The 25,713-nt window shown below is 29.6% G+C and overlaps 1 protein-coding gene across 1 annotated transcript in view; it reads right to left on the minus strand.

The window, feature by feature from the left end:
* LOC121120764 (uncharacterized) overlaps window positions 1-25,713 on the minus strand; it is a 143,024-nt gene that overhangs the window by 115,221 nt on the left and 2,090 nt on the right. Inside the window, exon 2 of the mRNA XM_040715624.2 lies at window positions 18,401-18,884. Within this exon, the coding sequence (XP_040571558.1) occupies window positions 18,401-18,726 (326 nt within the window). The 5' untranslated portion in view covers window positions 18,727-18,884. The remainder of the gene's footprint in view (window positions 1-18,400; window positions 18,885-25,713) is intronic.

Here is a 25,713-nt window from a genome sequence, read left to right on the forward strand (position 1 = left end):
CAGGAGTTGATGACAAGCTCCTCTGACAAGTTGTCCAATGCAACTCCTATGGAGGAATTCAGTGAGTCCACAATTAGGTGTGAGGTCTTATTGGTTCCCTCTCAAATTTACCTTATATTGAAAAGTCCAGTAGATTCAAATTTGTATAGGAAGGGGCCATATCTCTTTCAACCAGAATCGAGCCATGGTATATGTGCAGAACTTTTGACACTTGGCGGATATTTGACTGGATGTGCTGTCCTGAGTCTACGTGTAGTTATCCTCCGGGTATTTGGTCTTCAGCAATGCAAAGATGGTAACTATACCATCTTATAGTAGGCATCCAGGCCGATATTTTGTCCAGCCTTCTTTCTATCAGAGACCACAATGTCGAAGACCATTTTTTGAGCCAGATATTTGGTGTGGTAAACCTTTTGGACCTCTTAACACTTAACAATGTCTATAATCTTCATCACATCAGCTTCAGCATCTAGGAGATCTGAGATAACTTATGCCTTTTTGCTTGTTGCTCGCTCATTATGATGAAATGACTAAATGATCAGTATAGTTTGTTTATGTTAGAAAGATGGTGGATACAGAATATCAAAAAATAAACTCTAAGCCTTTTCGTAGTAATCACTATGACAAAATAAATATCATTTAACAGTCCACGTTTTGATGTCCATCCCTTTATTTTTCATCGCCCATATTTCAAATATGTAAGTAAAAGGAACGCCTCCCAAAATTATATAAAGAAAATGAAATCCCATTATTAAAACAAAAATTTATTTGATGACAGTTTTTAAAGTCCTTCTTTAAAAAAAGACTTGTTTCTACATATATTTATTAAGTGTTTGGTTTAATAAAACCTGATAAAGGTATACAAACAAGTTGAAATTTACACTCTACTTTTGGGCTTTACAGTGTAAGCTTACACTTATAAAGTTATTGAACTCACTACCTACATACAAAACTACAATGTAGGCTTTTAAACTATTAAGAAATCACTCATTCTACAGGATATTGATTTTATCTAGTGGTACACATTTTGTTATTTTCAAACCAGAGTGACATTGGTGAAAAATCACGGAGGATGACATGACATCTGATCTCTGAACAGAGCAAGCTGAGACAGTTGGAAAGAGCAAAGAATGTTCTTAATTTTTTCAAGCCCAACAAGAATTCAGGCATAGTTGATCTGTTTTTTGATGAACTTTTTTTTGATGCCACTTCGAATAAGGTAAGTAGCCTCTACATCACAACTGAATATCCTGACAATGTATCAGCATCAGTGAGACATGTCTTCAGAACAAAAAGAAACAAATAGAAGCCAGCACAGAAGTCTGCCCTGCCATTTTTCTGGAAAGGAAGGATTGGCTCTATATAGATGCTGACATATCATTTCTGGATAAGAAAGTGTTACCTTGGTCCAGAGAAATGTTCAGGGACGACTTTGTTATCACTCAAGACGGAGCTTTGTGTCATCGCGCAGCTAAGACCCAGGCCTTCCTGAGAGACAACTTTCCGGACTTTTGGAACCTTAACCTGTGGCTGCCATTCTCTCTAGGTGTAAACCCGTTGTACTAATCTATCGAGGTGCGTCCGGAGGAGAGGGTGTGCGTTACTCCTCACAGGATTGTACAGTTTCTAGAGGCTTCCATAAAAAAGGATTGGACCAAGGTCTAGTATGACTACATAGTGAAGCTCTGCAAGGGATTTATACCTCTTATTGAGCCAATTATTAGGGCTGGGATCAAATATTGAATAAAAGTTGTACCGAGTACTATTTATATATGGTTTTATAAATAAATAATTTTACTCTTGAAAAATTGGAAATAATACAATTTTCACAACTAGATAAGATCAACTCTGTATAAGGAAGTTATCAAACCTTCAAATTACCAACTATTGATGATTCGTTTAGCCTATCTGCTTTCCGAGGTAGATAAGATTTATAGTGAATTTAGAACTCTCCTCTTTAATCCTTAATATGGAACTTAAAATCGATCTTGTCCCTGTAATCGGTGCTTGAAATGTTGCACATTTTAGAATACCCTCAAAAAAGCATTATTTTCACAAAATATTAGTAAAGTACGACATTTTACTAATTGAATTAGATTATTATAACTTTAAATATCTTTTCTCCAGTATAATAGTTTACCAGTGTACTTAATTTAGGCCAAATTTATAAATATATTCTCATAAAAGTAAGCTGAATATGGATTGACGATGACCTCACTAGCTAATGTTAAAGATGACGTTATTTAGGAAAAATAGTTTTAATAGGGAGATTTTTTTTACAATTTGAACACATCTTCAAGATTAAGGATGGGAACGGAATATTGGTATTTCTAGCTAATAAGCCCTTTTTTATTCCTGAAAAAGGGAAATAGAAGCCATAATTTGCATGTCGTAGAACATCATTTGTGCATCAAGAAATAAAATAATTCGAATTATATCAATTATTCAAATTATTATTAATAATATATTGCTTATAATTTGACTATATCTTCCTAACGGAATGATCTCTCTCATAGCAAGGGCAAATATCCTTAATTCTTCTTTTACTTTTTCATCTAAAAAAAAATCACGTTTACATCGTTAAAAACGATTTAAGGACAATTAGCCGAACACATTTTTGTCAATATACCATTTCAGATATTTTGGCCTAGAAAAGATATTTAATTTATTGATATGTACGATTGTATTTTTTAATTCAATTTTAAATTATTGTATGATTTAAAAGGTATTGTTCATACTATCAAAATGATCGATATATATCTTATTTGTAAATAAATTTGCTTTCTTTTGTATAATTTTTTCAAGCTATTTATTTACATTTATTGCCTTTCTATAATCACAACACATTAGTATGAGGTGCGAATCTTTACCTTTATATTACTATAAAATAAGTATTAACAAACATGACAGCAATTCTAATAAAAGAAGTGCTATTATCAATGAATAATCAGTCGACATATGGATTATTTATATCGGAAAATACTCATGGTTTTGGACGAACAAGCATATACCAGGCATGAGCATTAATGAATAATAATTGAACTATAATATAAAATCGTATATATCAATAAATTAAATATCCTCTCTCGGACAAATAGCCAATCGATGAAATGTCTGTTGAGCGAATTGCCCTTTGGAAAAAAATGTTTTTGGCCAAAAGTCTGCTTACGGCTTAAAATAACATTAATTGACTCTTTTATCATGACAAATTTGTCGCAAAATTCATTTTTTGCTCTTTTTCTAAAGGGCTTATATTTTTTCATGGTTGTATGTGAGTTTTAAATGTTAAAAATATTGAATCAATAACGCATTTATTCTTATTTGTTAATCAAAGTTGTATCAGCTATATCTATAAATTGTTTTTGGTATTTTATACATTACCTGCATTTAAATTATGGACTTTCTCATCTACAGGCTATAAAATGTATCATAATATTTGCCAAAATATGGGCAAAGTATCCTGAATCTTTTCTAACAACAAACATTTTTGCATAAGGCTTTTGTATTTTTTATACGTTTGTTAAGTGCTACTTCAGATTTACTATGTTTTTGTATATATCTGAAATTGTTTTCTAATAAGAACAGATCCCTTTGTTCAAAAAGACACAATAAAAATAATATGACTACTTATATCTTTATTATTTTTACACATTTAAGTACAGATTATTTTTATGCATATTGAAAATGGACCTATGAATGCATACTTATTGGGTTGAACATTAAAACCATTATGGAAAGTAAATCCTTGGAAATGTGAGGCTGATAATATCTTACAATATATCTAACGTTTATTTTGTTTGAATAATATTTAAGTATAATATTTTATTATCAGATAAGAGACAGAGACAGATTGTCACAGGAATGGATTGCCAAAATTATTAAACTTAGAGATGTCATTGATTGGACCTAGTTTGCGAACCATCACAATAAGAATTGCATATAACTTATGTAAAAAAAGTAATTCATCTTAAGAGTCGAAACTGTCGTCAAATGTATATGATATTTGGTGAATTAGATTACATTCCATGAGATAATTATTAATACTCTATTCTCAGGTATCTGCTTCTCTTCTTTGTTCTACTATTCTTTCAAAGACTATGTAGGGTGGGCTAGGTGTCAAACTTGACAAGGTCGACAAGGGAAGAGCAACAAGAAAAAAAATAAAACCATATTCTGTAAGCTTGATACTCCGTTTTGTCTGTTTTCACTGAAACGAATGTTACATTACAACTGTGCGTCCAAATTGGCTTAAGCTTTTATGAGTAACTGTCAACAGATGCTAGATAGATATGACGAGATTTTATTTACGAGTCCTGCCATCTTAATGTTGGCTATCCAAACCGCGCTCGCACATGTAATTTGAATTGAATATTGACTACGTAAAGTTTGGATATTTTAGTATAGTTCAATAATTCGAAGATTTTGAAGTATTACAGTAATTTATCTTCCTAGCTAATGTTTTTTCTCCTCATATCCTGTCACAAGTGCATCTAAAGAAGGAGTCATAATTGTCCTATTGAACACTGGAATAATTTCTCAAACAATTCATGAATCATTATATTTTATGCAGTGAGTTCAACTATTTTTTTAACCTTTTTATGCATTTTTAAACTATCATTTATTTTTATAAATAGAAACCGAGCTATTTTATATGACATCATAAAAAATTATACTTTATCTTTTTTGTATATTTTTAAGCACCGTTTCATGTTTTACGAGAGGTTTTTTAATACCCGAGGACATTGTCAAAATATTATTCTTCTTCTTATATTCATTCATTCAAAAGATTTTTAACTGTTGGTTAATCGTTGGTATGTGTTGTAAAAAAAGTAGAATCTAAAATATTATATTATAAAGATGTAAAGTGTAAATTTTTCAGTAGAAGAAAAAAGGGTTTTTATGTGTTAAATGATGAAAAGAACTTGCGTTTTAATAAATAAATTTTGTTTAATGGAAATACATCTCTCTAATTTACGTTATATTGTAATTCAAATGATAAATTAAGCTTACGATATTTATCATAAAAAAGTAATAATAATCGGATATAATCATATCTCAGGGGTGTCTGCGGGGGATGGGCACATTAAAGAATCTTTACTAATTACTAGAAAATTAAATATATTTAAAAAAAAAAAAAATTAAATTTTCTGTGACTAGATATAGAGTTTTCTCCAAAAAAATTAATTTTCAAATTTTTTTTCCAAAAAATTTTATTTCGGTGTAAAACGCTGTGGATTTTTGAAGAATTTTTTTTAAAGCGGAGACACACATCTATTTATAGTATTAATATTGGTAATTAAAAATTTATATCCTGTTCAAGTTTAAAATTCAAAGTGTTCAGATTTTAAGGGACTACTCCGTAAAATGAAAAAAGTGACAAGCTCATACTCAATGAGTACAACTTAGCTTCTTCCTTAATACACCATTGCCGTTCCTTCACCTATTTCTAAGTATCATCGAATAGTAAAAAAAGATAATGTATCACTTCACATTATCATCAAAAATTTTAAACTGAAATAAAATTATTTTCTATTACATACTTATTGTTAGAGGGATTGTTTTCACATGAACAAGATATTTCATTTTAAAATATGATTATTGTAAAGTTTTATAATAAAAAAATTAGTAAAAAAATGAGTTTGTCGGGGAGACAGTTGAGCCACACAACAATAGATCCTCCTGCAACAAAAATCTGATTTGATGTCCAAGGCCCGGGAGGAATTCAGGAATCTGCCAAAGGAGCCATCAAGATCTGCTTCCGTTTTTGAGGTCGAATTGAGGCCGTTATTGACGTCAAAGGCGATTTGATTGAATAATGGTAAATTTTTTTATTCAGCTTTCATTTGCCATTACTTTTTTTTTTATTAAAATTGGATGATTAGTTAATGAAAAAATTCATATTTTTAAAATCGTGTTAGTTGTTAGATTGAGTTTTTATCTTGTACAATATACATACTATTTAACTTTAAAAATACATTCTCAATCACATTAATTTGATAAAATAAAATTCAAAAGTTGGCTACACTTTTTTTGTATAGACATGCATAATATTCCTCCATAAAAAGAAAAAAAAAGATTAAAAAAAAAGTAACTATTGTATAGTTTTAAAGAGTTAGATGAGGGGAAGTCATATACCTACGTAGATGCAGTAAGGAAACTTCGAGATTTTTTCTCATTAACTTAAAGGGATTTAAGACTTTGACTTTCTAGTATCACAATCTCAGAGTCTTATAAAATATTTCTAATAATTAAAAAAAAAAAAAAATCATTTAAAATGCATAGATAATTGTTGCAAATTGAGTGAAAACTCAATACACTATGTACGTACATATATTGAAGAAAACATTTGCAGAAATAATAAAAAACAATACACATGATTTGCTAAAATGTTTTTTTGCACAATAACTAATTAGGAAAATTTGCTGTACTTTCCCTAAGTAAGTGTTATCTATGTAAATTACCCTTGTTTGTAACACAATCGATTTTTTATCCTTTTTCAAAAATCAAATACAATTGATAGCAAATACATAATATTATAACTAACAAAAATAACGAAAATTCCCTCTGAAATGTAATTTTATAAGGATATATGTTTAAGCCTTGTAGTAATGGACACTATGACAAAAGATTCTGTTATAACAACCAAATCATCAATGTCAAGATACAGGGTCAGGCTTGTCATAAACGAGGCTTAAGGCAAAGTCATCATGCCGTGCCCTTATTTAATTCTCCAGATAACATTTCAGCTTTATAGTTTTTCATGTAAGATTTTGTAATGACTTTACAAAAAAAATTATTTTAACAGCATTTTTTTTAACTTAAAAAATTCTTATAAAAGATGACTTTATATACAATAATATATATTAAAATTACAATGTTTTGTAATAATACAAAACATTTTTGAGATATATGGGACTCGCAATGCCCTCTTCATAGCAAGCCAGTACCTATTTTTTGGGATTGAGACACTACATATAAGTAAACAAGGTCATTTATTCTTGAGATTGAGAAAATATTAGATAGTGAACTCCACCAATATTTTTCAAGCCCATCAAAAATTAATTAATTGGCTGTGTTAGCTATTGAGAATGATAAGTCGTAACATAATTTCATCATACCACTCATCCTTTCAAAAAATTATTTTTTTAAACATTTTTACTTATAGCTGACATCACAGATTACATATTCTATCAAAAGATATATAAAGTTATAAAACTAATAGATGTTTCAATTTTTTTGCTATGTTCACCTCAGGAAATGTATTACTAACCTTCAAAAGACAACAGTCAACATTTCATAACAATTTGTTATGCTACGTGTGTTGCTAATTTTGTTATTTCAAACCTAACAATCGTTCAAAAATAATTTCATTTTCAATATTACACGACTTTTTGATGGGAAAATAGTTTTTAAGCTAAGTAAGGACTTGAAAAGTATTATGGGAATTAATTTTAATTTCTTAATGTCCCAGGCAACACCACCCAAACCTACAGTATCTCTTTTTAAAAAAAGTGTGCAAAACATGCAGGGATAATCATGCTTAAAATTAAGGCTTGTCAAGAAAAGACAATAATTTATCAAACTTAATTATTACTATACATTATTGGTTGTAAATAATTTGAATTTTTTTTATTTATATAGTTAGTTCCTACCTAACTCAGAAGTCAATTTATTCTGGGTTGGCTCATATACATATTTTGCCCGCACTACTAAAAATACTTTCATTTTCAATGAATGGATCGTAATTTTTTTATGCAGGTTCATTTATTATTGCACTTGTTATATGTTAAAATAAAAATTAAACAAAACATTATTTTATCTGAGGATACTAAAGGACAGAGCCCTAGTCTTAAACCTAGGTTAGCCCATACTATGATGCTCACTTCTTTTTATTGCTTAACTATTTAATATGATAAAATTAGATTTTTTTTTGTTTAATAATGCATATACATAAGTAAGCATATGTATTAATACAATATTATAGGCCGATTCTAGCCAATTATGATGCATTGGTACACCTCTATTAAAAAGTTATCATTAGGCTTTTAAATACATAAGTAGGTATTATTTCCTTTCAAGTTTTATTTTTATTTTAAAAAGTAATATTCAAACTGCAATAAATACCATTAAGTGCATATTTTTTATGACATAAAAGGGACGCTTGAAAATAATGAACAACTCTCTTCTATTGTATTTCAGAAATTAAGGAATGTTTGCCTTTTTGTAAAAACTTTAATTTTTCATTTTTTTTTTTCAAAAAATTTAAGATTTCAATTTTTTTTCTAATAATTTTAATTTTTTCAGAACAAGTGTGAACTTTTAAAAACAAATTTCACCAAACTCAATTTTTTAGGAACAGCTGTGAACTTTAATTTTTTTTCCAAAAAATTTAATTTTTATTGATAATTGAGGACTTTTGGAATTTTTTCGAAAAATTAATACGATATATTAAGTTTTTTCAAAAAAATAATCGTAAATTCATAGCTATTCAAAGAAAGTTAAGCTTTTTTTTTCCAAGAATTAAATTTTTTGCAAATGGGGATATTTGGGGGAGGGCATCAGCCCTTCCAGCCCACACCCTGAAGATGTTCTCCCATATAAAAAGATAGCCGAGTCTTAGAAGTAAAATGGCTGTTAATAAATATACATTTTTCAAATTGAATTATATCAGCAAATACCCATGTTTCAATCATTGAAAAAAAAAAAAATAATAATAATAATAAAGTAACCGACTAGTACATAGGAAGAAAAAAAAAAGTTGGGCTCTATACTCATATTTTTTTTCATATATCATCAAAGAAAATAAAACTTTTCAAATTTGGGTAAAGTATTCATAGAACAACATTCTTACCATAAAAAATAAATAAAGACTAAAAGAAAGTTTCATATGTTTATAAATTAAGTTTATTTGTCTTGGTTGAATATTTGTATGTAGATAGATATTTATATCCTCTTATCCAACCATCAATTTCCTCCACTACACTCAAATTATAGGCAGACATATGTATTAACAAAGATTTATAATTGACTGCTCTGTAGCAAAGCTATAAGAGTTCTTGATGATCTCTTTTTGTGAATTTCCATGTCAATGACTTATATTGAGAGAATGAGTCCGCTGAATAAATCCCGAGTGATCTCTCGCTCAGTTACTAATTCTGTGAGCACGCTCCTGCTCAATTAAAAATGAGCGGTGTTTCATTGTTTCACTCGTATAGGTGTATTTGAATTTGACAACTCGTTATGATTACATTTAAAATTAATTTGTACGATTTGTGATAGCTTATAACAGAGGTGGGCAACCTTTGAGACATGGAGTGTCAACTTTAACATTTCTAATCAATGAGCGTGCCACTGTCAACAATAATGGTTAAAAACACACTCAAACTACGGCAATATGTTCTAATTTGCTCGTTCCAGATAATATCCCTCCACGTGCCATAGTTTTCCGACCCCTGGGTTATAATAATGGATATGAATGCTTTAATTGTCTTTTGTTTTGCTTTGGGCACAATAAGTTTGGGAACCACTGTCTTTGGGAACATGTATTTACGAGGTTTGTGCAATATCATCCAGTTAAACCTGAACATTAGCTTGAGCTTGTATTAAGGTTTCTCATGTTTTGAACTTATGGCTGTGTGAGATTTTAGATGTTATGTCAATTTACTACATAAAAACATAAAAAAAATCATATTTCAATTCGGAAAGTTTGTTAAAAAAAATAATAATTTATTTCCAACTCTATCTCCACAAAGGAAGGAGCTAGTGGTGTTTCTGGGAGAACCTATAGCTGAATCTAAACAGAGGTTGAAATAAAAAAAGTAATAAAACTTATATAAATGAGTAAAATTTTGAGCGATTTTTTCTTTCTTTTAAAATTATGAGCGTACTCCCGCTCTTTGTCATATAATAATGATTTCACTAATGCTTTGCTTGTATGTAAGTATGTTAGACAGTTCCAAAAAAATCATATGCATTATTTAATGTAGTATTTTCTTCTGATTTCAGTGATACCAACATTGTCTCAATTTATTTGACAGTAATTTGAATTTTTAAATTTTTTTACATACAACATCACATAGACGGTTTATGTCAGCTTCATGATATTTCGTCAAATGATAATTGAAATATTTAAGTATACGACGAGAAAATTCAAGAAAATTATATACTTGAAAAAATGTATAGCTAATCTTGAAATTATAGAACAAACTTCCCTTTTTTTCGAGAGTATAGAATATTTGAAGCGCTTTCTATGTTGTTAACATACCTAGTATTTCAAGTATTTGTACTCATAACATCCTAGTGGTAAGATTTCTAATTAGATCTCATTAAATATGATATTTTTATCATTTTACTTTTCTACGATGTCATCTTTATTTAACTCTTTATGCAAAAGTTTTTTATTTACTCAATTAATATTAAAATATAGCTTTTATCATGATTTTGCATCTATTAATTATTATACACCATATTCTAACATATTAGAAGTATGATTAAAGTTTCTTTTCTAAAGCTCCTCTATGGAGCAATTGGAGAAAATAACTAAAAAAATAATATTTACTTTCTGAAAATGTAAAAAAAGTAGGCGTGCTGGACGTGGATCGGTAAATTTTTCAACTTTTTTCTCTTTTTTTGATACATAGGACAATTTTAGAACAAAAACAACTTTTTAAACCCTTTTTATTTGTAAAAAAAAATGTATATAAAAATTATTTTATGGGTCCTCATTCTAAAGGGTTTTGTTTACTAATAAATAACAGATTGATTTCAAATATGAGTCTTATATGTATATTTCTTCTATAATGTTTAATTTCCCCACAACATTAATTTGATTTCAATTTTTATGGTGCAAGATCACTCATAGTTAAAGAATGACGTAGCTCATTGGACAACGTGCTCAGAAGACATTAGTCTCTTGAACTCAATGAGCATAGGTTCGTGCCCTGGTCGTTCTTAGAAAAGAAAATATACATTATTTATATGGACTTCAAAGAAGATTCCTTGATCAGATGGAGTAAATGTAACACTTAATCAGTGAGTCTCTATCTGACAAATTAAATAGATAGAAAAAAAAGTTAAGTGATTAAATATTTAACAACACTTTAAAAATAATTGTATTTAAAAGAAAGTATGTGAATAACTAAAATACACTTGAGTGATTCATAACCTACAAAAATAGGAATAAAACTAATATTGTTAAAATATATATTAAGTATGACGGAAAGAAATCACTATTTTCAAATGGAGTTTTTGTTTTTTTACATAAAAAACCACTATTTTCAAATGGAGTTTTTGTTTTTTTACATAAAAAACCACTTAAATCTATAAAAACATGAAATAATAAAAATATGCTCAAAAATCAGATTTGATATAAAAAAATATATATTCTTGTTGATTTTTGATATAATTTATTTGTGGTGGAAGGAGACCTACTCGAACTCGACAAAACTCAACTTTGCTAAAGTCGATAATTTTCTGAAAATTACTTAAACTAGAATTATAATCAAAGCTCAAAATATTCGAGAAAGGATAAGTCAAATTTCTGGTATTAATCAAAAAGACAGTAAAAAAACCAGAGATGCTCATTTCTGATGAAAGAGAAGAGTTGATTTATCAAAAAAGAGAAACAATATTAATTATTAGAGAATATGAAGTGTTCTTATTTGGGACCGCAGTTCTATACATTACAGTACCATCAAGCCCCAATATGTGCAATAATCTGAGTACATATTATCTTATTTGGCTTAATAAACCATCGATATAGATAGCAGTCCTTGGGACCGGTCCTTTACTCTCGTTCCTTGGAATTTTTCATAAAAATATTGATGCTTTATTGAGCCAAATAAGAAATAAGCTTTTAGACTATTACACATTGTTGCTTAGTTATATAATTTATTCAACTATGTACTAAAAAAAATGATTACAAAAAGGAAAATCACCTTTATTGAAGTCACAAGGGATCTATTTTAACTCCTCTAAGGACCGATAAGTGAGATTAGATGAGATATCTAAGATATGGGGCCGGACTAGACTGGACCCCAGTCCCTTGTCCTAAATAAGGACCGACACGGTACTAATTATAAGGTTTAGAGAATAAAAATATTCAGGTTGAACTGTCGTTCTGTCATCTTTCATATTATTGTCAAAAATCCTTTGTCTTTTTTTCTTCTTAATACTTTATAATCTCCTTTAAAACCCGTATAAAGATGTATACTAACCATACAACGAGAATAATTCTTATAATTTTACGGTCTTTATTTTTGTTATATGAAATAGTAATTGTTTGTTGTCTATAAATTCGTTTTTAGTAAAATGCTATTTTAAGTCTGCCAATGCTCGCAATGCCCTCGGAGCAGGTCTCAAAGAATAAAAAAGATTGAATGACCGATACAAGAAAATATCTTGATATCAAGATAACTCTGCTTAACCGAGTAAGCAGACGAGCGATCTTAGTAGAAGTATTTCAGTAAGTCCAAAAAAAATTGTAACCAGAAACATGTCTTGCGCCTTAAAAACTTACAATTTCATCAAAATCTATTCATTGGACATTACTGTATAAACATTGTATGGCAAAAGCACCCATACAAAGAAATTTGCATTTGATAAATAGAAAGATTGTTATTATTTTACACTTTTAAATGACTAGATTTTTCTTTTTTCCTTCCTTTACTTCAAAGCGGCTCCATACAGTCATTTTTGAACACATAAGAGCAATTTTATAACCGTATAAATAATTTTTAGGTATTAAACCTCTGTTATCGTAAAGTAGTTGAATTTTATTTTAATTAAAATCTTTAATTTAGTAGCTGGAGTGTTATAAGCAAAGACAAAGAGGTTTAAAAAAAAAATATATACAGAGGCAAGTTTCTTGATATTTTAGAGACAAATTAAGAAGCAATGATTATTACATTTTCTATATACCTTAATGCGAGTATATGAGCTTTATACCGGGTGATCCATTGAAATCTGACGACTTACTAGTTCAATAATTAATTAAGGTTGAGTAATTGAAATTAATTCATATTTCGATATATGCCACAACTAAGTCCGAACCGTTGGAGAGGAAGAAATGCTCTGTCACAAAGGCGAAACTGGAACCAGAGGAATGAAAGAAAACTTATCAGGGTAATCACCTTAAGTCCATGAGAGACCATGCAAGAGATTTTGTGGTTTCATACCAGACTGTCCAGAGAGCTATCAAAAAAGTGGGTGCAGAGGCCACTTTTAAAACCAACAATGAAAGATACTCATTATCTTTGTTTCAAGACTATTTTGAATAAGTATTGTGACTTCTTTTGAACTCTTTTTTCTGTACTGATGCCTACCCTCTCGACTTACACCCTATAATCTAAATACCGAGGCCCTCTAACCACTGTCAGCCATTACTGGGACGTCATGACAGAAGACAACATCCACAGCGACTGCCAAACCTTCTGCCACCGTCTGTAACCCATCATTGCCGTAAAGTGCGGCTATGTTAATGATTAAGAGATGTTAGACACACATCTATTTATAGTATTATTATTTTTTTGAAATTATATTCTTAATTAATTAATTATATCATAAAGCTTAAAATTCAAAGTGTTTCGATTTTAATAGACAACTCAGTATTAGAATCAATAAAAAAAGTTGGATTTATTTATAAAACGGTATGTATATTTCAGATTAACCACGTTCGATGTAACTTTGTATATTTGCAAAAAATAATGTGTAAGCTCATAACTTCTCCATGCAGGTATACTAATCTCAATATAACATGAGTAAGATATTAAAAGTATATAATTTTAATAGCTTCATAATTGCACTTTCTTGTACATTATTGCGTTTTATAATTTGTAGCCCCACTTTCATTTAAATTTTTTTTTTACTAACAGGAGTACTCAACATTGCTCAGAATAATTAAGTGTCGATACCAGACATACTTTATACTTTAGTATACAAAGTATAACCTTTCTTTAAAATATGATGTGCTGAGCTTTGGCTTCATTTTTATTTCTTAGACCAATTAGTAACACTCAAAAATAAGGGATCGGAAAATATCCATACATTCAAATTTTCCTATTTTGTTCATCATTTTTATTTTTCAGTTGCATATTTTTTCAAGATGAATATAGTCTAGAATCGACTAAATAAAAATCATTTGAGTTACATCAATAAGTCCTAAAATTATACAAAATTGAAACTTTTTGAGTATAATCATCGACAAATGTCTTAGGGTTTATAATCAACTAACTCATAGCTCTCAGTCAAATTTTTATCAACAAAATTTCGTCTACACAACCTAGAGTCTTGTACATCCATTATCAGATTTATTCAATATTTTGTAAAGTAGTTTTTGTACAAAATAAAATATAATTAATTTTGTCAAATGCCGCTCATTTAATGTGAACGATTAGAGAGACTCAAGAGTTTTCAAAGACAATAAAGATGCCTCAATAGTGGTTTTAATATAAATTGTTTTGATTGACAATGGATTCATACCCGTTTAGTGTATGTATGTATATAATTTGAAATATATATGTCAAGTTCCTTGATTCGTTTTAATAAATCACGGAAAACTTTTCTCTAATTTTATCAACATTTTATTTATTTATGCCCTCATACCCTTCTTTCAATATAAACAAAAAAAAAATCTAATAACAAAAAAAAAAATAATAATAACAACGATAAGAGCAAACTTTATTTTTCCTCTCAGTGTAGAATTTTTAATCAAGACAATTTTTATGGAGGAATGGGAGATAAATTACTCAATAATAACTCAATAATAAATATGTATAGGGTGCACAAGCTATTTATCCCACAAAAGCAATTTTTTCAACCCAATTTCCCCTCCAACCACTTATCACAATTTATTTCATTTAATAAAATCACCTCTGGTCTTTACGAGGAATAAAGCACGAACAGGCCTTTGCCACTTGGTCCCTTGGGAAATTCTGGAATTTCTTCTCTATCTGACTGATAAGGTCATTTTTAGTGTGGGAGGGGGTTCAGTTAGTTTGTTGTTCATTTGTGCCTCAAAAAGCAAAACCATCAGATTTAGATCCAGCGAGTTGGGAGGCAAAAAGTCTGGCGAGATCAAGACATCAAAACTGTGATGGAGCCATTTAAGACTTTTTCTTTTTTTTGCTGGGTGTGGTAGGGATCCAAGTCCTGCTGCCTTTAATGTGGTAACCATGTCGTTCCAGGGCTTCACCTTCGTCTCTAGCATGTCCATGTAGGCACCAGTGTTTGCATTGAGGCATGAGGAAGGGGGGGGGGCATATGAGGAAGCATGGTGTTTCTTTCGGAGATAATCACCAGAAAAAAAACCATGACGTGGGCTCAGAACTTCATTTAGATGACAACAGGCATATTCAGGATATGTTTCGATACTTGAGGCAATTGAGGAGCCTTTTGGAATACTGTACGCGCTTTTTCTAAGTCTATTTGTTAAGATCTTGCCTTTCTCATCTGGTATGAGTATCAATGAAGGTTTTCTTGAATGCAGTGCATGGGTACACATGGACGAATTGTTGGATTTTGGCCTCGAATTCCCACCTCTGGACGCTGTCCCGTATTTCTTTTGCCTCAAAATCAACTTTAGATGCCTCAAATTTCCTCCTAATCTTGCTAACGAACGTCTCGCTGAGTTCCAGAGGTTGAACAATTATTATGTTGTCGCTCCCGGTGTGGATTCCAAGGAGGGATCCGTGCCTTATCCAAATATTTGGGACAATGAATTCAACATTTGGTTACGTTTTTCTCCAACTGATGCAGATTTGAACGAGCTATCTATCAAAAAGAAAATTAAATACCAAGTGTTCATATTTGCCCAAAAGAGCTCCCCTAATTGGTGGCATATACAGCTTACGTTCCCTTTTCAAACCGAGAATCGTCAAAATTGATTATTTATTAATGTTACAAATAATTAATTATTTTGCTATATTTCTAGCAATAGTAATCAAATACTATTTTAAAGAACAAAGGCCCGTAGAATGGATTGCGTCAACAAATTTGCACTAAAGATTTATAAATGTACATACATATATTATATATGTGTAAACTTTTGCCTCAAGAGTTTTTCATATAAATATTTTTTTTTGTGAATATGAGATAAAAATCTTCAATTTGTCATACTTGGTTTGCTTCTTCCCTCTCACAAAATATTCATTTTAAAATCATATGAAAAATAAAAAAAATGTTGATTCAGTAACGTATTTATGTATTCGACAAAGTGGTTTTTATATTATTATGTTCATATGTATGGTTAAAAAATTACATTCATTGCAACGATTTAAAATGAAAAAAATGATCTACCTCATTAAAGACAAAGTATGTAGAGATGCATCTCAACTTTACATTATAAATTTGTGCAACTTATTTGAGTAGGCATTGAATTCAATCACACTTCTTTTGGTTTCATAACTTTCCATTTCTTCCTTTCAAATCAAAACGCAAGTACTTCCCTGTGATATTTAAACAAGTAATGGGGCGATTCCAAAAAAATCCCAATGACCATTCTAGCAAAAACTCCTTATGCCGATTCAGATACTTTAATATTTTTAGACAATAGTAAAAAAATACCACATTGTTATCAAATTTAAAAAAAAAAATAATGCAAATATATAATTTAATATTTAAATTTTCTTCAAAAATTCACAACTATTCAAAAAAAATTCAAAAACACTTGGTTATTCTTAAATATACAATTTTTGGGAGAAAAATTTGAATAATCCCAAACTGTTCTCAAAAAAAAAAAAAATTTTCAAAATTTTTGAAAAAAAGTGAAAATAAAACAAAAAAAAGTTCAAATTTTAAATTTTCTGGTAAAAAGCAAAAATTTCTTAATTGGAGGGAGGGGGGTAGTTTCATAACTTAGAAAAGTAATTAAGCATAATTTTCCCGATGTCGATCCTGATTCTATAAACAACACCTGTTTCTCTGAATCCTGATTCCGATTAATGTCCCTTCTAAATAAAACTTTTTGTAGTTGTTACAAATGATTCTAGATGCTTGGTTCTTTTGTCTTAAACTATTTTGCCTCAAGGATATTTCACCTTAAAATATATGAGGATCATACGTCGTTATTATTATCATTTTTGGTTGAAATTGATTCAACTGTAATATATACATAATATATTTTGATTAAAAAATTCAAAAGGGAATTGAAATAATTATTAAATTTCAAATTAGTATTTTCTCATAATTTGATGAGGTAAGTGTTTTATTAATTAATATAACTATTTATATATATATATATATAATAGACTGTATTTAATTACTTTTTTAAAGATGAAATTCAGAGCTAAACAATTCAACTTGCATGATATTAAAAATAAAAGTTTCTCAAAATTATATAATCTCACATGAATTATAAGCACATATTTGAAATGAACCAATGAATAAGCTTATTTTCATGTGCTTTTTTTTTTTTGTATTCAAAAGATGGCTCAAACTTATAAAAAGGGTTACACTCTAAAAAATTCTTGAAAATAAAATTTGATAAAAAAGGCTAATTACAACCACGTAATCAAAGAAAGAATATACGTTTTTTTTTCGTTCAAAATTGGGTTATTTATTATTATGATTGGTTTTTTATTCGCTGTATAGAGCAGAGTACCCATAATACTTTTCAAGACATTCTTTAGTTTGAAAGATATTTCTCCCATCACGATTATACACGAAATTGTTCTTAATCCTTTGTTTTGGAAAGAACAAAAGTAGAGTCACATTTAGTGGAATAACTCACAAACTAAAAAACAGATTCTCATGGAATTTTGAACACTGCCATTTGAAGCTTGGTACTTACTGAAAATGAGGTGAATTAAAAAAGTGCCCATCTATGTCTAAAGCTAAAGCCCAAAAATTAAGGACTTTATATCTCGGGAACCAATTATTTGATTCCTAAAATACAATTAAATTTGTAGCTTGCAGGGACAAATTTAAAGGTAATTAATTTTCATCAAATTCTGAGATGATGGGGTAAAAAATTGCCTTCTTTTGCAATTTCATAAAGAATGGCTTATAGACATATGTACTATTAGCTAGATTGCAATAATTTGTATTCATACAAAAAGTTGCTATAATTAATTATCCAGCTACTCAAAAACAATATGGAGTCCCTCCGGGCACGAACTATACTCAAACAACAAACATCACTATACAAATTTAAAAGTTATCTAATTACATTTGTTTACATTTTAAATGTTATATATACAATACCGTTTTAAATTGAGGCTTAAGTATAAAAGTTTTCCCATGGTTTTAATTTTGTGTTATTAAAAGGCATTTTGTATCTTTTAAATGTATCATGAAATCAAATGTTAAATATTAAAATAAAATAAAAAACTTTTTTGGCAAAAAGTAAATCACACAAAAAAGAGGAGAAAAGAAATCAATTTATCTAATATTTACGATGACTTACCTTATAAAAGCCAAGATAATGAGAACAAGAAACGTTGCAGCAAGGATGATCTCTGTCTGTTCATCCAGTCCCTTACGCCTCCGTCCACCCAGTCCACTTCCCTCCATTCCAAAGAGTATTTCTCCATCATCCCCTAAGCCTCCATCTCCACCAAAGTCTGATCGATCCTCTCGTAGTGGTTCTCCTGCAGCACCACCATAGCCATCTTCATAGCTCGAGGGAGATTGATTTGAATTAAAGCATTTGAGTAGTCTACCACGAGAGTCACAAACGCAGAACCAGAGTCCAATAGATTGATTACAAACGTTAAGAGCTTTGCTAGACATAATGAGAAGTTTTATTGCTATACTAACTTTTGAGTCAAGAGTCGTTGTTCATTCTGCGACGTACGGTATGTTCTTCGTTACAGTCATAGAGTATATTTTTCCAAAAATATATTTTATTTAATTGGTATCATGTGTCTATTGGAAACCTTTTTTTTTTACTGAAAAAAAAAATTCGATAAGATTATTGGTTAAAATATTTTTTTATTCAAGCTTCCTTTATTGAAAGATCTTTAGTATCTACAAAGAGAATTATCAAAAGAATCAACAAGGAAAATGAATGGAATGGGGGAATCTCCCCATTCCTTCCAATACTATTTTGATTTAAAAATAATGTTACTATAGAAGCTCTTTTAACAACGTCAATCTGTATTCCAAATTCCTATAATTAATAAATATAAAAAAATCTTAACATATGTAAAACTAAATTATCTTGAAGACTATTCTCAGAAAAATATAATTAACTTTTTGCTCAATTGAAATTTCTTATAAATAGATAATAAAATTCAATAATATATTTAAAAAATAAGTACTTTAGAAAAAATATATACTATAAATTGTTCAAAAGATTATTTTGCTTGATGACATTGTGATATATTCATTCCATTCTTATTTATCCTGGTCATTAAAAAATCTTTAAAAATATATATTTTTGACTCGGGTTAACTTCATTTATAGATCTGTTTCACCTATTTGGGTAGCAAAAATTACCTTTTTTTTTACTAAATTTTTAAAACTGTCAAATTAAAATTAATATTATCTTCTGATCATTTTTTATCAATTGATAAATTTCTGTTATTTTGACAAAATTTTCTATTTATGAGAAGAATTAAATTCAAAATTTGTAAAACAAAATACATAGAGTTTTTTAGACTTATGTGCCAAGAATAGTTACAAAAATTTACAAATCAACACTTAAGCAAGTGAAAGCCTGTTTTTATTCTTAATAACTATAAATAATTTGTTTGTGCTTCTTATTGGATTGAATGACTTTTAATTAAAACATACCCAATATCTGCTCTCAAATTTTGTATTTTTTAAGCGTCCTCATTTTTTTTAAAGTGAATCAATTACACACAAAATTGTTCATCAATTGATATTTGAGCAATCAATGTTCACGGGGAAGATTTTTTTGTTCATTTCTAATAATAGTCTAATTCAGGTTAATCTAAAGACGCTCTGAGCAGAATAAATTGAACTTGTTAAGATAAAAAAATATGCCAATTTGGTATATTATCCATAGAATAAACGGCACCGAAACAAATCCACTCATAAATTCAGACCAATTTTAACTGCATCCTCATCAATAAGGGCAGCAAGTAAAGGTATGAAATTTTATTTAGAAAATTTAATAATTAAAAAAAATCATTCTGTGTCCGCTATTTTCGCCTATCATTCCCTCGATACGAGGCCTACAGAATTTGCAGGTCTTGACCACATCCACAAGGATACTTTGTTGCATTACTTGATTATGGAGGCTTTCAAGAAGTCGATGTTGGTAGAAACTTTACTTTCTAACTCATCTTTCAACAAGGTTTGTGTCTTGTGGGATTTATGAGAGATGTTGAAATAGGAACTTGACACCATTGCTCCCCTTATCTTTCATCCAAGGTATCACTTGGTGATTCAGGATTTCACCCACCTTCTCTTTTGTCACAAAGCAGATTAGGGGGGGCGGGGTATGATTCTACTGTTGCTCCTGATGGCCATAGGTTCATGATGCTGACTGAAAACCAAGATTTAAAGATGTGGGGATACTAGCTCTCTCTGTGGCCAGCCATGTATCGTTGTGAATGTTGTGGAATGTGTCGAGAGTTAATTGTTTCTCATCTGAATAAAAGATAATTCTGATACCATGTGACTTCAAATTGTTCAGCAATTTTCTTCCGTGGGCAGCCCGGGGGACCTTCATTTTGTCTTTAAGGATGTGCCTTTTGTTGAAGCGGTAGAAATTCATACTCAGGTCAGTATTTATGTCCAAGGAGACAGTTGCACGGCTTACTTGGAGCTTTTTGGCAAGAAAGTTAATCAGAGTCCCAGGATATGCTTTCTCGTACCGTTTCAGGCCTACGATGAATCTGGGAGTGTTTTTTTTCTCTTTAACGCCCTCTCATCCTTTCACCAGTATTAAACATTGTAGATTATGGTCTTTTGATTAACCAGCATCTTCTTAATTGCGCTGGTCTGTGTCTCGCGCAAGCCAATTCGATAATGGTGTTCTTCCATGTCTCTTCTATAGTAAATACTTGTTTTGAATTAAAAGTTGCACAAATAACTTGAACCAAAAACTCAGCCTCTCACATTGAAATTGAAGTAACCAAGTTAAATTGTTCAGAATGTAGTTAAAGAGGGTCTGGATTTACTTGAACAACACTTTATAAGTGTTATATATATTTAACAACCTTAAATAGGCATGGTCTAAGCCGGAAGTTCTACGTCCTATCTTAAGTAGTAAATATTTTCACATTTATGTCGGAAGTTAACAAATAACACAATATAGAGATGAAGTTACTAACGCATAAATATATAAGTACAATAATCATGAATTATGTATGAATGTAATACATTTAGAAAGAGTCACTATTTCGATTCTAATGCTATAATACATAGAAGGGAGTCTATAACATTAATATGAAAGGCAATTTATAAGGACAGAGGAGATAAAAAAAGTCAAATAAAAAAATTAAATTACACATTTAAATATGCAATAAAACACACCTTAAAAAGTGGAAGACTTTCTAATTACGTATTAGAGGTGGATGACTTTGGATTGACTCCTTTTTTTTATTGGGTATATAGATAAATTTTTGGATTAGTGATCGCTTAAAAGTAGGTATTTATATGGTTATATCACACTGAAAGTAAGATATTATCGTTTCTTTACTTTATATGGTATTTGGTATTATATAAGAATCCCTCAATTGAATAGACCAAGTAAATAGTACGTGTCTCTGACAAATAATCAAGTGGACCTCATATAATTAATCATCAAATACGACTAATATGGATAAATGTAATATTAAAGGGGAAATAAAGTCCAGAAAATAATACGTTATCTGTAAAACTTACTGCGTATTTGTAACAAATGTTAAGGACGCCTGGAAAAAGTATGAAATTTCATCTGAGAAAAAAATAAATCTTGGAAATTGATGGATCTGAATATTGTGATGATTACAAGACTATATGAGAAGTCTCACCGGAGCAAGAACGGTTCCTTGTATTTTCATTCGAGGGGTGTTCATTGAAGAGGGATCCCAAACTGGGCTCCTGCACAAATCCAACAAGCTTGAACCTATGTATGCTGAAAAATATTGGTGCAATCCAATATTATTCCCTTCTAATGAAGTACTCATTTTCATCTTTTTTCCTAAGTTATCGATGTTCTTCTGATTTAAAAGATATCCTATGTTGAAGTATTGATACTACTATTTCCAGAGAATAAATGGCATTCATCAATAACATTAAAACTTTTTTGATATCAATACATGCACGATCCTTATTTTCATCAAGGATGGCTTGTAATGTAAATTTATCTAATCCTGCACATAACATGATTACTTAAAGAACCTCACAGGCTGTTATGTCTATATTATTCTGTAGATTTGGGTTCGGATATTCTGAATTAAGTATTACATATCAATATCACACAACCTCTACCATAAATTAATGCAAATTAGAAATCCATATATAAGACATTTCGAAACCAAACATATTTTAACTACTTTTATTCAAGGATCCCTCTAATATATAATATGCATGTGAATATTTTTGTTTTTAAAGTATAAAAAGTAAACTTTATATTTTAGAAAGGAATCTGAAAGCTTTTTCTCAATATTTTTGTTTTCAAAACAATTACTTCCTACAAGGCTTCAAATTCAAAACTCTGATTTCCCTTCTCTCTTTTGTTGTTTTTTTGCCTTGTTCATTACCTGTTTTCATTTGAAGGAACCTAATTGTTCTCTCTCTCTTTCTTTCTATACTCGTCCATATTAATGACCTACTTTAACTCCGCGGATATAATATTAGTATTAGAAAGTATTAATAGATATTTGTATGGCGCATAGCTATTATCTGAGCTCCCATCCCATCTTCATTTTCCCATCTTACTTACTTGTTAGGGTTCCTTTCATTTCTGACACTATTCAAAAGATGTGTAAATAACGCTTCTTCGCCTTCCACATGGAAGAAAGTTGAATATGAAAGCAGGAATTAGTTCCAATTAAGGATAAGATACAGCAGCAATCCTCATTTAATTATTCATTATGTGTCAGCAAAAAAGTAGATTCCCTATCACACAAGTAAATATTTTTCATAAATTCATTCATATATTGTACAATGTATGTACATAAGTACTCTTAATATATCCTCCAATTATTCTCATTATTATAAATTCCCACATTTACACTCTATTTGTAAAAATACTGAAGCCGGTAATTTTTACAGATTTTTTAAATTTTTTTGATTACTTTCTTATAAATAAATTCACAAATCAGAATAATCTCAACAATCTTTTTGACGACATTTTGTCATAATAAGGCTATTATTATACTTGTTATTGATATTGCATACATATTGCAATAGTAAAATATTTTCTTAGATTCTGAATAATAAATCGTTATTGTTTATTTTTGATTCAAACTAATGTTCCCTTTGAATTTTTTATCAAAATATGCAATATTTATAGCAATAAAATTCCTTATATGTTTCTTTTCTGTTGGAATAATGATGGAATGAGGCTCTAGCCTCATTTTATACTTGTTCTTCAATCTATTAATATTTTCAAATATGAATCTTATTTAATGATAATTACTGATAGAGAACTGGACCTCTCTTCTTCTATACGAATTGTTACTGTGTGTTTTTTGTTTTTTTTATTATATTAATTTTATTACCTATTTACATAAATTACTCAAATTACATTAAAATATAAATATGCTTAGAGTTAAACAATATAATTTAAATTGCTTTTCTGATATGCTTTTCTAGGGGCCTATGGTTTTTGTCTTTCTAAAACAGTACATAACACCACAAAAACAACTAAAATGTTGCAAAAACATGGAGCACAGACATACAATGGTTACAAATCCGCTAAACAACAGTTCAGACAGTGCTTTGTATTGTATTTTGTGTTCAACAGTTAAACGAGTATGTTCGGATTCTAAGGTATTGTTCGAATACAGCTTTCTGGCCATTCTACGTAAACTCCGAATATGTCCCGAGGTTGTATAATTCCTGGGTTCTATTCCTGAATGTCTCATGCTAGAAGGACATATTTGTAATACGTTTTAGGGTCTTATCTATTTTAATAAAACAAAGTTTGTTGGTTGATATAATGGTTTAAGTCATTTTATTTGTTCGTCTAATGAACAAGCTCTATTGCCAAAATTTATATACATCAATATTACGTAGTGATGAAAATTGTGTGCATAATGGACATTGTAAAAAAAGAAACCGAAAATCAACACGTTAACCAAGACCACTTCAAGAATGGTTTGTAATAGATTAGCTACAATCAGATGTGATAAGGCAGCAGATGGAAATAAACAAAAACATTGGGTGAAAAAAATTTCCTTGTCGTTCCCAATTATGAGTTCAATAGGAACTCAGAAGTATGTTTAACTCAACAACTAATAATCAAGGATACTCTCCGTCTTTTATGGGTACGCACGAATGTTCAATCAGGGGTTGAATATAACTGAATCTATATAGAAAGTTAACCACTCAGGAATTAAATAATAATGAAAAATGCAACGAAAAAGAAAATTTATTCTTCAGTTTACGAATTCGAAAAAACAGGACAGCTAAAAAAATCACACGATTTACATTTATAATATGACGTAATTACATAAACTAAAAAATTATACGAAAAATAATTTGTTATTTCTTCAATAATCCAAGAAATCATCTTGAAGAAAAATTTGGTGTCCCATGGGACAGTTAAAGATAAGATATTATATGGAAGGATAAAATGAAACCCTTGGGGGACTGGTCTTTGTCAGCACCTGCTAAGTATAATACTAAATGACTAAAAAATGTCTTTCAAAAATAATGATACTTTAACTGGAATCAACCCATTTATTTCATGGAATGTTATAAAACTTTTATCAAATACTTTTACAATGTATTTTCTGCGTTTTATTGAAAAAAGGTTGTTGGCTGTCATATGATATATTGAAATTCTTTGAACAAACTTGCACATAATTTTAACAAAATGTTAAAAACAAATTAAACAATCCAAAAATAAAATCAATAAAATGTATGTTGGATTATTGTACATATTGTATATACGTTAATTTGATAGAAAATCCAAATTCCAGGGATTCCACTACTTCTTACAAATATACCGAGTGGTCCAATAAAATCTGAACACTTTGAATTTTAAACTTGAGTTTGTATTATTAATAGATCCAAAACTCAATTATGTACATGCTCTGACAATATACGAGCAAAATTAGAATAAAACGACATTTACAAGACTCAAGACGTGGGTAAGATCCTGGTGTACAACGTGAAAGGAGTTAAGGAAGGACTCAGTTGCAAGTCTGGGTCTGGACGACCGTCATATTTCCTTAAGTGGTTTATTTTTGTTGTTGTTGGAATGACCTCATTGATTAAACAAATTACGTTGAATATATTATGACCAAAATTTTGCATTTAAAAATAAATATACTTTATGGCTTGCATGTTTGTTTATATAAAGAGTATGTTATAACTGTTACATACATTATACATATTAAATGTACCTGTTGCCGTGTCTTAAATTGAGTTTTAAATTACATCAAAACACGCAGGTCTTGAAGAAATAAATAAATAATGTTTGATTTGCCATGTAAGTCTTTATTATTTGTGTTCATTGCCACACAACAAAATCTCTTTCAGTCTTTCGTAGTAAAACAATGTTGAACTGTCTACATACATCAGGGGCTGGCAAAATTTTCAAAAAATGACAAGCATTAAGAAAGAGTTGTATTCAATGAAGCACATTTCTAA

This window comes from Lepeophtheirus salmonis, chromosome 6 (genome assembly GCF_016086655.4).
Source record: "Lepeophtheirus salmonis chromosome 6, UVic_Lsal_1.4, whole genome shotgun sequence".
Classification (NCBI taxonomy): domain Eukaryota; kingdom Metazoa; phylum Arthropoda; class Copepoda; order Siphonostomatoida; family Caligidae; genus Lepeophtheirus; species Lepeophtheirus salmonis.